Here is an 18,276-nt window from a genome sequence, read left to right as displayed (position 1 = left end):
ACTCTAGAGACTAATGGCTTTGTAGCTCCCAACATATGTTGTTTTGTGTAATTGCTTTAATTGCTGTCATTGTACGTAATGGTTGGTCTTTTTCATCTTCCCTGGTGGTGTAGGCATTCTGCTAATTAAATCTGTCGGCCCTGCAGCCAAATTGAGCATTTCACTGTGAATTCAGAGCAGTGGGAACTTTTAAAATCAGAGCGTTTCTGTAAACTATTGGTGTGCGTGTGTGGGTGTAAATGAGTGACTGACTGCTGGGTGTTACAGGGGTTTTCATAAGTAATTCTCCTCATCCTGGAGCTGTTTAATAGAAGCGGGGTCGCGAACTTTGCTCATCAGTCAAGTCTAAACCTTGACCTGCGCGTAGTTCTGCTTCTTTTATCTGTTTTATTAACTAGAAAAAAAGGTGAAATGACTATATGGGTAATTTCATAAGCCTAAGAAAATGTCTTTGTTTCCGTTCAGGTACGACACCATCACCAACCAGTGGGAGACGGTTTCTCCTCTCCCCAAGCCGGTCCATTCTGCCGCAGCCACCGTGTGCGGAGGGAAGATCTACGTGTTCGGAGGTGTGAATGAGGCCGGGCGCTCGGCCGGTGTGCTCCAGTCCTACGTACCGCAAAGCAACACCTGGAGTTTCATCGAATCGCCCATGATAGGTAAGACAGGTGAAAACACACAGCGTGTTTGTCACAGATTCACACATGCAGCAAAAAAAAGTGAAGGGATGTTATGTCCTCAGGGGACTTGTCGCCATTGTTGCATCAACTTTTGTCTGATGACGGACCTGTTTCTCTCAGATATTCCCAAATGTAGGGTCCTTCTTCCTCATTGTGCTGTCAAATAAATTTAGTTGAAAGAGAATTAGCCCCTGAAAACCTCCACGCTTTTCTTTCAAGGCATCATATCAGAGCATCAGTATTTAGACTGCTTTTTATTTGCGATGTAAAATCTAAAGTGGAAACGGCACAAAATGCAAAAGTATTAGTTTAACCATTTATATGCATCCATTCGTTTATTCTTTGACATCTTACTATCACATTAGAGAGCAACAAGATATCTTTGGGCCTCAATTATGGCTGCCTGGTTGCCTAGCAACAGTGTTCTCACAACTCTACCCAGATGAACCCCTTCACTTCATGTCATGCGCTCGACTTACCCTGTCGAAATCTTAAACTCCTTCTTTATCAGTGCAGTGTTACACAGCACATTACTATGAGACCTTATATTTTCTTAGCGTGCATAAAACCAGACTCAATCAGTTTTATAAGTTAAGTTTGCAGCTCTGTTGCCTCATAGCAAGAAGAGAAGGTCCTGGGTTTGCATGGCTTCTTTCCACAGTCCAAAGACTGTGAACGTTAACTGGTACTTCAAAATTAGCCTTTGGTGGGAATGTGAGTGTTAATGGTTGTCTCTGTTGCACTGGGATGGACTGGCAACCCTGGACAGGTTACCTGCAAGGTGGCCAGATATTACAGGTTGCCCTATAATAGCTGGGTAGGTTCCAGATTAATGGATAGATTGATGGAGGGATGTCCTGTCCCTCCCCTCACACCCAACCGACCAATAGGTGGTCGTCTGATCGTTGGGGTTTTCTGTCTATTATTGTAGGGTCTCCATCTTACGAGATAAAGTGCCTCGAGGTGACTGTTTCATCTAGGGTTTGAGAGTAACGAAATTTCTATTTTCTGTATGTCCTGTACATGTGGCAGAATTGACAAATAAAGTTGACTTTGACTTTGACTTTGACTGTTGTTGTAATTTGGTGCTGGATAAATAAAACTGAATTGACTTGAATCGAACTGAGTTGAAAGGATGGACGGATGGTGGTTTACCGATATATGCCAGTACTATAGTGGTCTGTTTGTGCTGTTGAGCTTGAAGGTGTTTGAACATGCTGTCTAGGAAATTCGACTAGCACAAATGTAATCTATATCTGTCGCTATTTAGACAGCAAAGATTTCTGGCACAACTTCGCCTACTTCCAAGGTGCATGGAGAGAATGTTTCCATGTTATGATGTCCTCTTGTTTTTTAATCTAACTGCTGCACTGACTTCTAATTAAATGTAATCATTTTATGGGTCTTTTTGTATATTTGTAATATTCTTCTTACAAACGGGGGGGAGGGATTACGTCTCCTCCCCCCCGTCTTCATCATTAATGATCTAGTGCAGTATTTACTTGGACATGACTTAACCAGTTAACCAATACCAACCTGTTATATGTCAGCTGGTTTATCAATGAAGCTGTGATTGGTTAATTTGAATGTTTTTTTGCTACCCTGATGAAGGCCACAAGCCGAAACGCGTTGGTCAGTCAATAAAGTTGTTCTTCTTCCCTTTAAGTGTTGCTGGAGTTCCTGCATTGTGTCTGTTTGGACAGCAAATGATAATAATTTTCAATTATTTATCACAGTCAGTTGCTTTATTGTTGGAAAGCAATTGCATGTAATTGACTTGACCCCATTCAGACTGACAGCAACCCGACTTTGTTTCATTGTATCATTTATGGCAGGTTTTAGTGGCAGTGTTGGTTTATTGATCTCTTTTTATTTTTGCATTGAAAAATTATTGAAGTGAGAGAACTTAATGTTGTTGGATTATTGCAATAATATCATCATATTGTGAGGGAAGTGTTTTGATAAGACTGTATCATGGGGTGTCTGGTGATTCCCAGCTGTACACAGTCACCCACCAAAACTGGAGCAACTACTGCTCGGATGGTCTGTTAATACAATGAATCACACAACAAACCATGCTGTTCCTCAGTTTGTATTATAAAAGCTCCAAGTGGCACTAACACCACAAAACCAGTCCAGAGGTCGAGTTGACTGATTTGACCGAACTAGGATGACGCCTAGCAGATAGCTACCAGCCGAGTTGGCACTCCTCTTTAACTCACAGTGCCTTTGGCCCTAATAATGCGACACAATTGCCAAACCATTTTTCTCTGCTAAGCTGTAATTGTGTTTGTTTGTGTTGTAAAGTAGGGCATTTTAATGAGGGAGTTTGTGGCGACTAACTTGCTCTAGGAGTCAGGCCCGAGTGGTTTAATTTTTCAGAGCCAGAGTTTGGTTCCCGATGCTTTCTTTTCATCTGTATGGCCATGTAAACATAAAACCAACTACTTGGATTATATACTTGGTAGTTTTTTTCCCCAATTAAGGAAACCTTCAGTGTTTATCCTTTCAGTGAAAATGCTGAACCACACCTGAAAATTCAGCAGTCAGCCTGTTTTTACTTTTTCTCTTTATCGTTATCATCCTCCTCGGGATTTTCCATTATTCCCCCTCTTCCCACATTATTGCGCTGTCATAATAATGAGAAGACCATCGCTAAAATGATAGGTGGTTCTGACGATGGTTTCTGACGTGCTATTGGCCAAGCTGTGATCTGAATAACATCAGAATAACACCTGGATCCACATTCCAGTCTGATCCACCGGGGAGCTGTGAAGGACGAAAAGCCAGAAGAAAGCTGCCGTGACTCAAAGGTAGAAGGAAAAACACAAAAGCGTACCAAGCCTACAACTTTGTTATTCAGAGCACTGGCAGATGTCTTCCCAGTGCAAAGATCTTATCCACAGGCATTTCTTCACAAATATAAGTATCCTTGAAAGGTGCAGAGCAGGCGAGATTGCTATTGATTTGGACATATTCTGCAAATCTCTTTGTTTCACATTCTGGCCTGGACAACACTATTGCACACAAGTCAGCTTTAAGCCTAACCTACAAACTTCTTTGTGCTCTATAGATAATTCAATATTTTGTGAGAAAGAGTTAAAAAAAAAAAAGGTTGATAAGTGGGATTTGACTGAATTGTGTTTCTCTATTTGCAAGCTAAGAACCAGCGTTGCCTGCAATAAGATTCTCATCCGAGCCAAGAAACAGCTCCGGACATAATTGCAAGAAATATTGCAAATTGTTTAATCCACACAAAAAAACAGAAGATATAACTTGTTAATTAGTAAGATTTAGAAGTGCTGAGGGGCAGTTTGTTACCTTCTGGCAGAGGCAGGAGAGCTGTTTCCAGTCTGTGAGCTAATCCAAGCTAACAGAACTGCAGAGTGTAGCCTTATTTTATCCATACTGACATGAGAGCAGTGCCGGTCTTCTCATCTTACTCTTACAATGTGCATACATGCCAGGATATTTAAAAAGTTCCTTTATGGTTGGATTTAATTAGCAATCTGCTACAGTCATCTCCAGCCCCATATTTTTGTTTTGGATCTTCACTAGGATGGCTTTGCATGATTTCATCTCATTTCATCCATTGATTGATCCATTTCATCCCCCTGTTCATGGACTTCAGTGTTTTAGCTCCTGTCTCTTAAAGGCCAGACGCCCTCAAAGCTCACTTTTCTTTGAAGTAACAATGATTAAATATTACTGTTTCTTGCATGGCTTTGTCTTTTGTTCAATCTTCTTCATGCTGAGTCGGTCCACTGAGCTTTGTGGGCATCTGCGTATGCAGAGCGATCTCACACTTCAGTCAGGGTGAGGCCTGGACTTTGACTGAGTCATTGCAACGCGTTAATACTTTTCTTTTTCTGTTTAGATCTGCTGCTATGCTTCAGCCAACATGTCAGACATATGGCTTCATATTTGATTCTTGGATACTTTGGTTTACAGAGGAGTTCATGGTGCCCTGGTGCTGTATCTGCAAAACAGGCCTAAATCATCACCCCTCCTCCCCCATGCTTGACAGTTAGTATGAGGTGTTTGTGCTGATATGTCGGGTGCTGTGCATTATGGCCGTACATCTCCACCTTGCTCTCGTCTGTCCAAAAGACATTGTTCCATGTGGTTTGTCGAGAGGCAGCTTTGCAGACCTAAACCATCCTGCCATGTTCTGTTACAGAGACGAGGCTTTCTCCTGGACCCCGTTCCAAAAAAAGCTGTGCTTGTTCAGCCTTTTACTAACTGTACTGTCATGAACTTTAACATTTAACATGCTAACTGAGGCCTGCAGAGTCTGAGATGTAGCTCTTGTATCTCTGAGCATTGCACGCTCATTATGTTAACACTCACCTGAGTGCTCCAGACCAGTAGTCTACCAAAACATCTGCTTTTGTAGAAGCGCTCACACTTGCTGATGATCAGATAATACACACCTGGCTGCTAGCTAGTAATCCAGCTTCATGCCAGTCTCTTTTGAGCAAATCGTCCTCTGTGGTGTTGGCTTTTGGCTTTTGTTGGTTCAGTAGAACAAACTGTATGCATTGTTCTCCTGTGCTTTCTTCTCTAGGAAAGATTTGACTTTATTTCACAACTGGAAAAAAACCTCTACCTTACTTGTAGAGCACTGAAAAAACTTGTTAAAAAAGTGTTATTATCAAGAGCAAAAGCTACGGCTGTGCAGGCATCGACTGTGCAAGGAAAGATGATATCAGCCGGGCCGAAGAATTGGAAACCTAGCAGACTAGCAGAGCCGTCTGAAGCCTGAGCTTATGGGTCGCAGCGATTAATTGTACATCCACTGACCTCATTAATTGAAACTTTGGACCATGTTTAATATGTAAATCCACTTTTGTAATATTATATATATATATATATATATATATATATATATATATATATATATATATATATATATATATATATATATATATATATATATAGCAAAAAAGGGAAAAGCATGAAAGAGCCACTTCAACAAATTATAGCACATCCTGGGAGCTTAATGGCTATGGCGCATGCCTCAAAACCGCGCTGTCCACAGTTCAGCAGAAACACAGAGTCAGAGAAGTATTTGAAAGTTACACCAGCACAGAGACACTTTGCTGAGCGCTGTCGCCCAGAAACTTGCTTTCAGTTACTGGAGCCGTCTCAGGGCTTTACTACTGTGAAGGAAACGATGATTATGTAACACGGGTGTTTGGGGCGAGCGCTATGTGGTATTAAAGGGCTTGCAGAGCAGCTGGCACAGGAGAAACACACACATATATACGCACACACAGAAACACATAGATCCAGACATGCACACACACAACGGCTGCTTGCCTCACATAAACCGTGCATCCCTGAGGACCACAGGTACACAAATTATATAACAAGCTGGGAGGTTACACATGCGTGCGTGTATGCATTGTGTGTGTGCGCGTGCATGGCAGACACAGACAGACATATCGTCATCTGTCAAGCCGTAGATGAGCTGGCGTCTTACAACCAACGAGGCAGGAGATAATGGACGGGTTTAGTGCTTCCAGTGAAATTGGGCCGGCGATGATTTTAGCGAGGCGTTGAGGGCGGGGAGCGCTCCTTGAACAACCCCCTGCTTCCCTCCGTTGCTCTCCATCGCTATTCTCTCTGTTCATCTCTCTGTCTCACCCCTACACCCCCCGACTCCGTCTCTCATGGTCTCTCCACACCGTCTTATCAACTGACACAAATATTTTTTTCACAAATTTTTTTGCAGCTGTGTGTGTGTTTCCCCCCTGCGTGCACCGTCTCCCGCGTGGGCTGCAAATGGGTTTCACAAACACTTATCAGGACGGACTTCCCATCTCTCGCAGAGTGAAAAATAATATTACTCATGCCAAAAATAGTCCCTTCAACAAGTCTATTGAGATACGCCGGGTCTCTGCAGCTTCGTTCATCCAGAGCTTCCTTTGTCTTCAGCGTGTCTCTCTCTGCTGAGCAGTATATGGTCTGAAGATCATAACTGAGCACTTTCACATGTAGTAAGCTATTTAAGAAGTCTCATTACTTCATTCTCCAAAGGTCAGCTCACCTAAATTACCGAAATGCCATAGTTTTCTGCTTCCATCTCAGAGAAGAAAAAAAATCAGCATGTAACATGTTTTTAAAAAGGTCAATCAAAGACCCCTTTAATATATCCGTTCTAGTGGAGCTGAAACATAGCATAGGCAGGGAGAGCTTTGGCAATCACTCCTGCCTCAGCTTCACAAGTCTTTCCTTCTCTTTCTAATATCAGTGTTTCAAATATGAGCGATAACCCCCCCGCTTAGAGTCGTGTCATTGAATGAACAGTTTTTATATATTTATGTCACGTAGCCTTTTTTTAAATCACTGCTTAAAAGAAATTAAGGGAACCCCTAAATCACACATGACTGAAAAAATACTCAAGTTGAAAATCTCCACAGCGATGTGTAAAAACGACATAACAGTCAAATGAGACAGCAGATGGTATCCTGGGGATTCTCCTCCCAGACCTGGATTGGAGCAGAACGTAGCTCCTGGACAGTCTGTGGTGATATTTGGATGCACCCCATACGTAATATCCCAGAGGTTGCAATTGGATTCATGTCCTCGGGACGTGAGGGCCTGTCAGTGGCATCGACGCCTTTGTCGGCCACAGGAGGAAACCAGGGCCCAGCACAAAGCACAAGGTCTGACCCCGACAGCAGTCAGGGTACCGTCGGCTAACATATGGAAGTCTGTGTCTCCTCAGACCATCACTGACCCACTGCCAAACCAGTCATGTTGGACGATGGCATCGTAATGTTCACCACGGGATCTCCAGACCTTCTCACGTCTGTCACATGTGCTCAGTGTGAACCTCCTCTCATCTGTGAAGAGAACAGGCAGCTACGGTGGACGTGCCAATTCTGGTGTTCTCTGGCAGATTCCAGTCAAACAGCACGGCGCTATGCCGCGAGCACAGAGCCATTAAACAATATTGGATCTTTATATCCTCATGAGAAACATGCACAACTAGCCTGCTGGAGGTCATGTTGTAGGCCTATGGCAGCGCTCTTACTGCTCCTCCTCACACAAAACGGCAGATATTGGTCCGGCTCTCCTCGTGTCACAGCCCACTTCCTGTTTCTTATCTCCTCCACACTCTTGAGACAGTGCTGGTAGATGTAGTAAACCTTCCTGGGACAGCATGTGTTGATGCGTCATCCTGGAAGAGCTGGACTACCTGTGTAACCCGGCAGATTCTGTCTCATACAATCAGTAGTGACAAGGATACAAGCAAAAAGCAAAACTGAGAAAAATCAATGAGGGGAAAAAAAAAGTAGATATCAGCGGTTTGTGAGCACCACCTGCAAAACCATTCCCTTTCAGGTGGTTGTCTCTGCAGTGCACCTCACTTTCATTTGAACCAAATCAGGTGCAATGGACTCACATTGATTTGTGCTCCCTTCATTTTTTTTTTCTTTTTGTGTTCCTGCCTTGTCTCTGCTGTCACAGACTGCTGACAGCAATGAGCCTGAAAGCGATGACCGATGGCTCGACATTAGCTAATTACAGATCACCATTCCTTGACAATGTCCTTCAACACGCAAACGGCAGAAATATCGACCCATCCAGATCTAAAGCTGATAAATCAGTGTGCACTTTTGAACACTTTTCACCTGGCAGCAGTGAACAGGAAGGGAACCGTCACAGGATGGATATTAAGCTTCACTGAGGCGGGGATCTGGGAAAGGCATCACTGTCTCATTGTTTTTTATGATTTTCTGTTTTAGTTGAGAGGTCATCTAAATATTTGCGTCTAGAAACAGATGGAAAGTTGACAGACCTTGTGCTGCAGGATTATCCAGAATGTTAGAGGGGTGTTTAACCCTCCATGGGGTCTGCAGGCCGGTCACATGACTAAAAACTATGAATTGTGTTCTTACTAAATGTAGCAGATGTCTGTCGACCAAACAGTTTGTCCAACCAAATCTTGGCCACAACTCTTTGATAGATTTCCATTGAAAATCTGCACAAAGCTGCAGGACTGACACGCCAGTTAACCTCTGCTGCTCTCGAGCTTGCTGTTAGCATGCTAACGCAGTAAATTAAGTATGTATGCATGGTGTTCAGCAGATGCATGTTTGGAGTGGATACGAACGCTGATGCTGGCAAATATCGCCGTGCACATATATTCTCATAAAACCCTATTAGCGTTGCTGTCGTTCCTGATGACAGAGCTGATATATGACGCTTTTTAGGGGCTTTTTCTTCTTAACATTGTGGTTTTTGTTAACTAATCTGTGCTGCAAAAAAACAAACTGTTCACAGCATGTTCTTTGAGGGAAAGAAATGAGGCAGTAATTTTAGAAATATGAAGCATAAATGAGGATATTTTTCCACAAAACCCCCCCCCCAAACTAAATTCGTGTTTGAGGCCAAAATTCTAAAATCCCATGAAATCTTAGAAGCCTTAACAAAAAATTAAGTTTACAGCATCTTTACGTGCAGTTTCGTACCGAAAAGCATTAACGTGGCACACCAGGACTTAATCCACAACAAATGACCGACCAAAGTCAACTGTACACAAGCTGTCAATGCAAAAAATGAAGGATGTCGTCTCACAGATACATTTGTCGTAACTTTAAATTATTAAAATTACAACCAGTGAAGCTCCTGATGATTACAGCCTTTTTGAGGAGCTTTTTGAACTTTTGAACTTTTGAACTTGCTGTTCTCTTTGCTGTTAAAGCGTGGGGAGTCACCATGCCAAGATCAAAAGAGCCTCTGTGAGGATTTTGAGGAAAATGCTGGAGAATGCCTGTGGGTCTCACTTATGGAACGTTAAAAAGATCTACAAATCATTTGAAATGGATCGTTCCACCGTGAGAAGAATCATCAGCAAGCTGCTCCAACCTGAGTTAACCCGCCGACGTCCCCCAGCTGACAGACGGGTCCCCGTCGACCGGTAGACTCCAAAAGCCCGGGAGCAGGAGCGCCGCTGCGAGATACCGACCGTCGGGATGATCGTTTCCCCCGAATGACGTAACGGCAGACCGGCCGCGGCCCTCGAGAGCGCCATTTACAGAGGTGGAGGAAGAGGAAGGGAAAGTGACAGAGCAAGAGAAGGTGGAGAAGGTGGAGTGTTTCCATAGCGACCTAATTGGACATGCACCCATCATGCTGAATTAAAGTACATCATCCTCTTTCAGCTATTTCGGCCCATCATTTCAAAGGCAGCTCTTATTCTCCTCACACTGCATAAAAGGACATTGTGTGTGAAGAGGGAGGCAAAAAAAAGGGGGAACTTTTCGCTGCTCCAATTACCTTGTTGTGATCTTATCTAAGCTACTGTCAGAGAGAACTGACGCTTCTTTGTCCTTTTTCCTCACGCTCTCTGGTATGATACAGCGAGCTGGAGTGGATCACCTCATCCTCCGTCGTTTGGAGGAGAATGTCTTGTTTATCCCTTGTTTGCGCTTCCTCCCGCGATCGGCCACACATTTCAGCGTCGATGTAATGCCGCTGCGGCTTTGTGATGGAGGCTGCTGTTTGGCTTTTTATCAGAGACTGCGGTCTTGTCTAGATCTGTACAGCAAACAGTATTGGTCTGATTGAGTGAATTGTTCTTTACTCTATTTGTGTGGGTTATTGTTGCTGCGTGCTGGTTTTACAGCGTCGGATATCTGCTGCCGGTGTTGATGCAGGAACGAGATAGGGAAGAACAAGGTGTTTGTTGAGACAGCAGCTACACAATTCATCATACCCGTGTGCGGGTGTGTGCGTTTTCTTTTGTTTGATGTCCTTGACCTCAGCCCGGGGGGAACCCAGGCTTGGTGACTAAGCTGTTTTATCAAGGTGCGGGAGAGTGTGTCAGCCCATGTTGCCCCGCAGGCACAGCTATACTTCTATCACCGCTGCAGAGTTAAAACCTTGTTTTGCTGCCTCTTTTTATTCATTTTTTATGTAGAACGTGGTCAGCTGTGGATTCCTGGCTGAGCTCTCTAACCTTCGAGCTGCGAAAGCCGACAAAATCTATTGCGATATTTCAAGAATAGCAAAGTCCATCTCAGAATTGAAAAGTTTTCAGCTGACACAGACAGATTGCGCTCCCTTTACTGTATCTCAATGTTGTTTCAGCAAAAAATGACTCGTTTTCTGCAACGAAGGCCAAGGGATGAGAACAAAACCAAAGCGGTGGAAGAGAAGTGGAACCCCAGCAGCAGTCCTCTGAGGCTTGCCAAACGAGAACTATGAGATTTACCTGCCTGGTACTCCTCCAAGCACTCAAACTCGGTGCTTACTGTTAGTCCGCTAGAGAGAGGCAGGAAGTGATGGCAAGAGTTTCAATGGGGGAAAAAAGAGAGGAAGGTTTTTCCTTTGAGAGCATCCTGTTATTATTCTGCCTCGGGCACAGAGCAGAGAGAAATGAGTGTTCTGTGTTTATGGGACCTAACACAAAACATCATGTACACACGCTTACACTGGCACACACACATACGCTCAGGAAGACTGGCAGCAGCATATCAATGAGACGAGGAAGGTAAAAGAAGAAAATAAACACGTCTGGCAGAATGTGAGGAGGACCAATCAGTGGCAACTTGTTTCTCAAGGGCAGAAATTGAGGCTGACGCCTCAGATGGTTGCAGTGGAACTTAAGATTGCATGATCGTCATATGTGAATAATACAGTATTTTTCAACCGCAATAGCAGCGTAGTCTGTCTCTGTCAGTCTACAAGTGAGATAGTTCAACAGCTGCTGAATGATATGCCATGAAATTTCATGCAGACACTGGTCCCAGGAGGATGAATCATTCATGACTTTGGTGATCCTCTTTTTCTCTAGCACTCACATGAGTTTGGTATTTGAGATTTTAAGTGAAATATTTCAACAACTCTTCGAGTGCTTTTTGGAAAATGTGGCACCCTGCAAGGACAAACTCTTTATAACTTTGATGAGCTCTTAATTTTTCTTTTGAAATCTTCATCAGCTCCAATTCTTAGGTTTCTGGCGCTAATTAGCAAATGTTAGCATGCCACCACTGAACTAAGATGTTGGATGTTGTAGACATTACACCTGCTTAACATTAGCAAACATGGATGTAGTCGTTATGTAGTTGCCCACAGCTGTGTGCAGGACCATTTAAGGCTTTGCATTTGGTATTTTTAGCTTAATGTAATCATATTTGAAAGGGAGGATAGCACAACTCTAAATAATTGTAGCCTCATATAAGATTTTGGCTAGCGAAAAAATGGCTCAAACAAAATGTTCTTATCAGAAAAAACAAGATCACCCAAGGCTGAGCCCTTGAATAATTTTTTAGATTATTTGATAGAAAAAAAGGACAATCTGCCTAAATGCATTTTATGTATGTGGTTAGAGATCAGCAGTATATGTAGCACGCCAAGCCCTTATCGTCCTCTTCATCCTGAACTACAGTTAGGGCTCTAACACCAAAACATGTCTAAACATGCTAATTTGTTCCAGAAACTGTCACAATTGTTGTCAGCAGTTCAGACATGCGACTCTCCCGCCTCCAGATAGCTAACAACGAGCCAGCAAAATGACAACATTAGCTAGTTATAAGCTAACAATTAGCCAGCTAATGTTAGGTTCGAGTATCCTAAAACTCACACTTTACCTCTAATAAACTGTTTAACTACATTCTCACATCATATGAGAGTTAATTTGCTGAGTGTTGACTTGAACAATGTTAAGAATAAGAACAATAACTCTGGTATGGATCATCCACTATTTGTATGACAATTGAAAAGCGTGATGGCTGTGGGTGCGAATCATTTTCTGTATCTCTCAACTAAGAGAGAGCTAGCAAATCTAGATGTTAGAGACACTTAAAAACACAGGTTTTTCTAATAGATGCTAACAGCAGTTAACAGACGCTAACAGCAGTTAACAGAGGCTAACAGCAGCTAACAGGCTAACAGCAGCTAAGAGTTTACCAGCGGAAAAGTTCAAGAAAAGTTCAAGATATGCTCAACAACCTCAGTATTACTGTCATCAGACAAACTTAGCTTCGCTGACAACTTTTTCACAATCTGCTCCACTATAAATAAATGTGGATGCATATTGACAGCTGAGGTAAACAGCCGACTGACAGCCTACATTCACTACAGATGGACGGCGACCAGAGATGGCTGTCTTACAGTGGATTATACACATGAAAGTAGAACTTGGTCAACTGCAATCTACTGACATCTAGTGATGAAATTTTACACACTGTAACTTTTAACTAACATAATAAAAGATCAATGTAGCTGTTTTGTAGTTACCCACGGGTTTGTGGACTACAATTTTACAAAAGACTTTGCACATTTTTTTTTCACTTAACGTCACTATATTTGGGCAAGAGTCATCAGCTACTTGGTTAACTGTAAATAACTGTAGCAATAAAAAAAAGAGTCAAAAAAGATTTTTGACTATTAAAAAAGTGGCTCAAATAAAATATTCTTACCACAAAGACGGGACCTTTTAGTACAACTGAATAAAAAAAAAAAACCCCACCAGAATCTCAGAATGTCTAAGCCCTTAAATATGCACATCTTCAAGCTTTACTAAAGTTTTAATGAGTTTTTTGTACCAGGCTGTACATGTTTATTTCTGCTGTAAAGCTAAGCATTAGAGTCTAGAGGGACTGACTTACTTTTGGAGCTAACCTTAATTGGCCATTCCAGCAGCTTAAGTTTTTGGCACTTTCTCATTGGCTTCATTTTTCAACCCAGGAGGTTGGCACTTGCTGCCATTATCATTTATTTTAAAGCAGCACTATATACACAGAGCAGCGCGCCCCTAGAGCACATAATGCAGCACAGCCAATTCAATAATCATCAGCAGCAGCACCTCTGAACTCTGGAGCTGACCTTTTAATGAAATATGCCAGTCTCCTCTCAGCAAAAGGTAAGAGGAAAGGGGAGCTGGATCAAACACAGAGGTGAGGCTTTTTAGGGCTGCCAGCGCTGCCTTTATTAAGGCGTCAGGCTCGAATCCTCCCGGTGCCTGTTTGCGATGAGGGATGCCCGTCCACTGTGGCAGAAAACGGGGAGGACAGCAGCTTACGGCCAAGTATCCGTGCATTATTCATGCTGCTTGTAAATTGGCCAGCTGCAGTCTGCTAGAGAGAAATTGCCGGGAGTTTGAAATACATTTCCTCTTCCCGCACAGGAGGGCCACTGCTCGCAAACTCCTGGTTTCCAGCCGGCATCGTTACGCGCAAACCGCTGTTTCATTTTGTTTCCCATCATCTATACCTCTGCAGCGGTGCTGCTTCAATGCCTCTGCTTTCCTCGCGCGCCATATACAGTGTCAGAGTGAATTATACACCATGCACAGTATGCAGTATCCCACCTGTTCACTCATGTATTGCCAATACATGCGCACATTGCTTTTTCTTTTCCTTATTTTTGGTTCTTTATAAATCTACGGAGGTGCCACGGGGCCTAATGCAATTGTGAATTATTGGGACTTAGGTAACTCTTTTATATTGCTTCTAAGCCCAAACATATTTTGGAGTGGAACCCAATAAAGCCACCGTGATTTATGAACTCTGCTTTTTCATCGGTTTTGGTATCCATTCTGTTTTTTGTTTTTTCCAAAGCAATCTTGAGTGGGGCATATCTGTAAAGTGATAAGTAGAATGTTGACGATGATCGTTTTTGCATGCGCTGCGGGGACCAGGAGGAAGGGTGGGAAAAAAAGAACAAATTGATGTCATTATACCGAATGGAAATTTCTGCTGTGAGTGAGAATGACATCCAAACAATAGCTCTGTTTTCTCTTTTTTTCAAAATAAAAAATCTCTCCTGTTTTTCCCTCCCCTTTCTCTCTCTGTCTCGCTCCCTTTTTTTGTCTCTCATATCTTTAGATAACAAATACGCCCCTGCAGTGAGCCTAAATGGATTTATATTCATCCTGGGAGGAGCCTACGCTCGAGCTACCACTATCTATGACCCAGACAAAGGCAACATCAAGGCCGGTCCCAACATGAATCACTCTCGGCAGTTCTGCAGGTAAGAGATAATTAATGTAGCGGCACCACACGCAAGTTAAATCCCCAGTGTGGAATTTAAAAGATTTTTCAAAGCTCAAAACTGCAGCTCTGTGTTTTGTGAAGCTTTAAGAAAAAAAACCCTCTGTGACATTATTAAACAGCCTGAAAACAATCTAAAACTCAATCTTATTAGTAATCTGTCAGTCTTTGTGTCATAACACAGGTAAACGGTCGCACGGGGAAAAAATGTTTTCAGGCCAGTTAATTAAAACTCGAACAACGCCACGGGGCTGACAGCCTTTTCCAACGCGATGCGGCTCGATTGCGAGAATTCTCCCTCGGCGGGAAATTTGCTTTCTAATACGCGACTGTTAAATCCGTCTGATCGGTATCGCCGCCGTCTGTCACAGAGAGAGAGAAACAAGACACATCTGAGGCGGCTTGATTTAATCAACTTTTCTACAGACTGTTTCGCGTTATTAAACTGAAATCTGAGTCATTTAGGTTTTAGTGGAGGCGGAAAGAGGAGGGGGCGGCGTATTTGTGCAGAGAGTCATGTTTGTTTCCTAAGAAAAAGAAAAAAAACAGGAAGTAGTACAACTGCGATCTGCAACTTTCCCACCATTAGTGAGGCCATAATGGCTGATGAAGGGAGAAAAATGAAAATGAACAGCAGTGGGATCACACCCTAATATCCCAGTCAACTCGAGCCACTGAGGTGTGCAGTTCGCTGGATAATGAACTCACAGTTTTCTAGGCCCTGAGCCCTTTCTTCTCTCTCTCTTGCTCCTTTTTTTTCTCCCCCTTTTCTTTTCCTTGCAGAAGTCGAGAAAAAAAATAGATTAAAAAAAAAAGCATGCATGAAATACATTTGGGAGGCAATTACAGACAGTGATCTTATGTGCAAAACGTACACCATAAATCATGTTGTCAGAGTTATTGATAAGCTGCACCAGCACACGCCAGGCAGCTGTTCTGCTACATTTAACTAAGTCTGACACAAGAGAGGGGAGGAGATGCACGGCCGGGGGGGGGCGGGATGGGATTGGGGGGGGACAACAAACACGCCGCTGTCAGACAGGAAACTCGGAAAAATATCTGCAGTGCACGAAGTCTAGGAGGGTCATCATGCAGGAGAGCAGATATTTTCCCCTGGCTGCGTCCGGCCCTCCGCAGGCCCTGCACCTCCCCTCTGTTTATCAGGAAGAGCAGCCTCCAGGCTTCGCCCCGCGCTCTCTCCATTTTGGATCAGCTGTGCTTTTCTCTCTGAGTAGATTTAGGCTTTATGTAATAATCTTTTTTTTTTTCTCCCTTCTCCTCTCGCGGTCCTAACAGTGCTGTGAATTTGTGCAGTAGGACGGCATGTTGCTCGCCGCGTGCGAGCGCGTCTGTGTGTTTGAGCGTGCACCTTATGTAAATGCAGATCGTTCCAAAGCCCAATAGGAGTACAAAGCCCTAATCAGCTTACGGCCCAAGTTTTAATCCTCTCCGCACACAAACTCCTGTTTCTGTTTCTCATATCAAATGAGCACATTTGTACAGATATTTGCTTTTCAGTAGTTTCCCCCCCCCCCTCCTCTCTCTCTCGTCCTCGAGAGAAAATGTAATGTGTGAGATTTTATGTATTTTTTTTTTATATATAAATTAATCCACCTCACCCTTCCCCAACCCTTCCCCACCTTAGCCCATGTTGTCGAGAGCAAGTGCGAGTGATGTCAATAATCCCAGGCGTGGCCCCCAGCGTGACAATCAGCATGTTTGTGGAGATGCCGTCTTTGTGTGGCTTTGTTGTCTCGTCGTGATTAACGCCACCAACAATATTTCTGCCGCTGTGACTCAGAGCTAGCTTTATCAAAGCAGCTCATACTTGCACTGAGCTACTTATCTTCCTGACACTGATTACCTCTCATTACTGTTTATCCTAACAGTCGATGCGCGCGTAATGCTCGCTTTCCCGTACAAAATCTCAAGATTTGTCATCTTTTAGATTTCACTTAAAGGTGACTGGGCGGCACAGTCAGTTACAGATGTGTCGTTTTTGTACTAAAGCTACTTTCGGCTGCTCCTTTCTTGTTTTTACACCGGATGCGATCCCAAAGTTTGCGTCTCCTCCCAGGATTTAATCGGGGATCTTTCGCTTGCTCGGCTAATTTGTAACCCACTGCACTATGGAGCCACACAGTTTGGTGTAGCACTGTAGACAAACTTGCACAGCAGCTACTCCTAAAAACCTCTTGACTCAGTGGCACAATAGTAACTTGTACTAGTAACCTGCTCTTTCTTGCTCCCTCACATTGTTGCACAGGAATCTTTGGCACCACAGCGCTGCTTTAGTTCATTGAGGCCATGCACAGCTCTCTTTAAGGTCCCACCAGTGCACTTTAAACGGGTTGACATCTGGACTTTGATCGGGCCATTGCAACATGTGGATTCTTTTCTTTTTCAGCCATTCTGTGGAACAGTCAACAGCTTTTACCACTTTGTTGTTTGTTAGAGGCAGATTTCACCTCCAACAGATGTTATAGAAAAGCAGTGAATGGCTGTTGCTTTGATTAGTTTCGTTTGTTTTTTGCGAGGTAGATATGAGAGGATTCAGTATTGCATATAGTTGTTTAGTTTAGCATCAGGGAAACTGATAGCTTGCTATCAAATGGGAACACATAACTTTTTATATTGTGTTCAAATTTAGAAAAATGTCACTTTTCCTGCATCCAATCCTTGATTCGAAAGAAAATTTTGTGTCTTTTTATGCAGCGCCGTCATTCTGGACGGGAAGATCTACGCCACGGGAGGCATCGTGAGCAGCGAGGGTCCAGCCCTCGGCAGCATGGAGACATTTGACCCTTGCGCCAACACTTGGACACTCTTGCAGTCACTGCCCTGCCCGCTCTTCAGACACGGCTGCGTGGTCATCAAAAAGTATATCCAGAGTGGCTGAGGGTGGCTCGGACCAGGTCGCACTGGGTCAACGCTTAACACCAGCTGAGCTCCAGTTGTGGGACGATGTGTGACAGCAGCTTCGAGACGGGCCGATTGCTCGCTCGGTCTGTCGGCGACCTCTGAACTTGACGTCAGCATTCATCCACACTGTTGCCCCACACCTGAAGATAAAGTCAAATAAAAACGCCCTGTGCAGAATGTACTCATGTTTAACTACTCAGCCATGTCAGGTGACTATTCCCAACCCCCAGTACTGTATGTGTCATGGTAGTAGTTCATTCTCTGTCATCAAACAGGCACAGGGTCCCTCTTAGTAATTTGAAAACTCCAGGGTTTTTAAATGAAGTCTGTTTCCCCCCTCTGGTACTGCCTTTTGTTTTTTGTTTTCAGTGCATATCTCTGTAAACTCAACACCTTCATTTCCTTTCATATAATCTGACTCAGCTGAAAGCCATTGCAGGTCCAGATTCGTGTCCCTTTGAGTAAATCACACGTTAACAGGCGTAGGTTTCGCAGTCGTGCATTTGTGAAAGTTTTTGTGGCATACAAACGTTTTTCCAGTAGCGACATCTGAAGGACAGGAGGGAAAAGCGAAGGGAAGCGACGCGACTGTTTTCCTCTTTATCAGTGGATCCGATGAGTTTCTTTCTCCACTGCAACCAGAAGCAAAGTTCCAACTGTGCAGA

General features: G+C 43.5%; 1 protein-coding gene across 1 annotated transcript in view; it reads left to right on the top strand.

Annotated features, from left to right (window-relative positions):
* The window catches only part of klhl29 (kelch-like family member 29), a 262,126-nt gene extending 243,850 nt beyond the window's left edge, over positions 1-18,276 (top strand). Inside the window, exons 12-14 of the mRNA XM_085372331.1 lie at positions 466-659; positions 14,525-14,669; positions 17,405-18,276. Of these exons, the coding sequence (XP_085228457.1) occupies positions 466-659; positions 14,525-14,669; positions 17,405-17,588 (523 nt within the window). The 3' untranslated portion in view covers positions 17,589-18,276. The remainder of the gene's footprint in view (positions 1-465; positions 660-14,524; positions 14,670-17,404) is intronic.

The sequence above is a fragment of the Diplotaxodon limnothrissa genome, linkage group LG15 (assembly GCF_057381915.1).
Source record: "Diplotaxodon limnothrissa isolate DT_005_m linkage group LG15, D_limnothrissa_male_GT1.1, whole genome shotgun sequence".
Classification (NCBI taxonomy): Eukaryota; Metazoa; Chordata; class Actinopteri; order Cichliformes; family Cichlidae; genus Diplotaxodon; species Diplotaxodon limnothrissa.
This window is presented reverse-complemented; position numbering and strand designations above follow the sequence as displayed.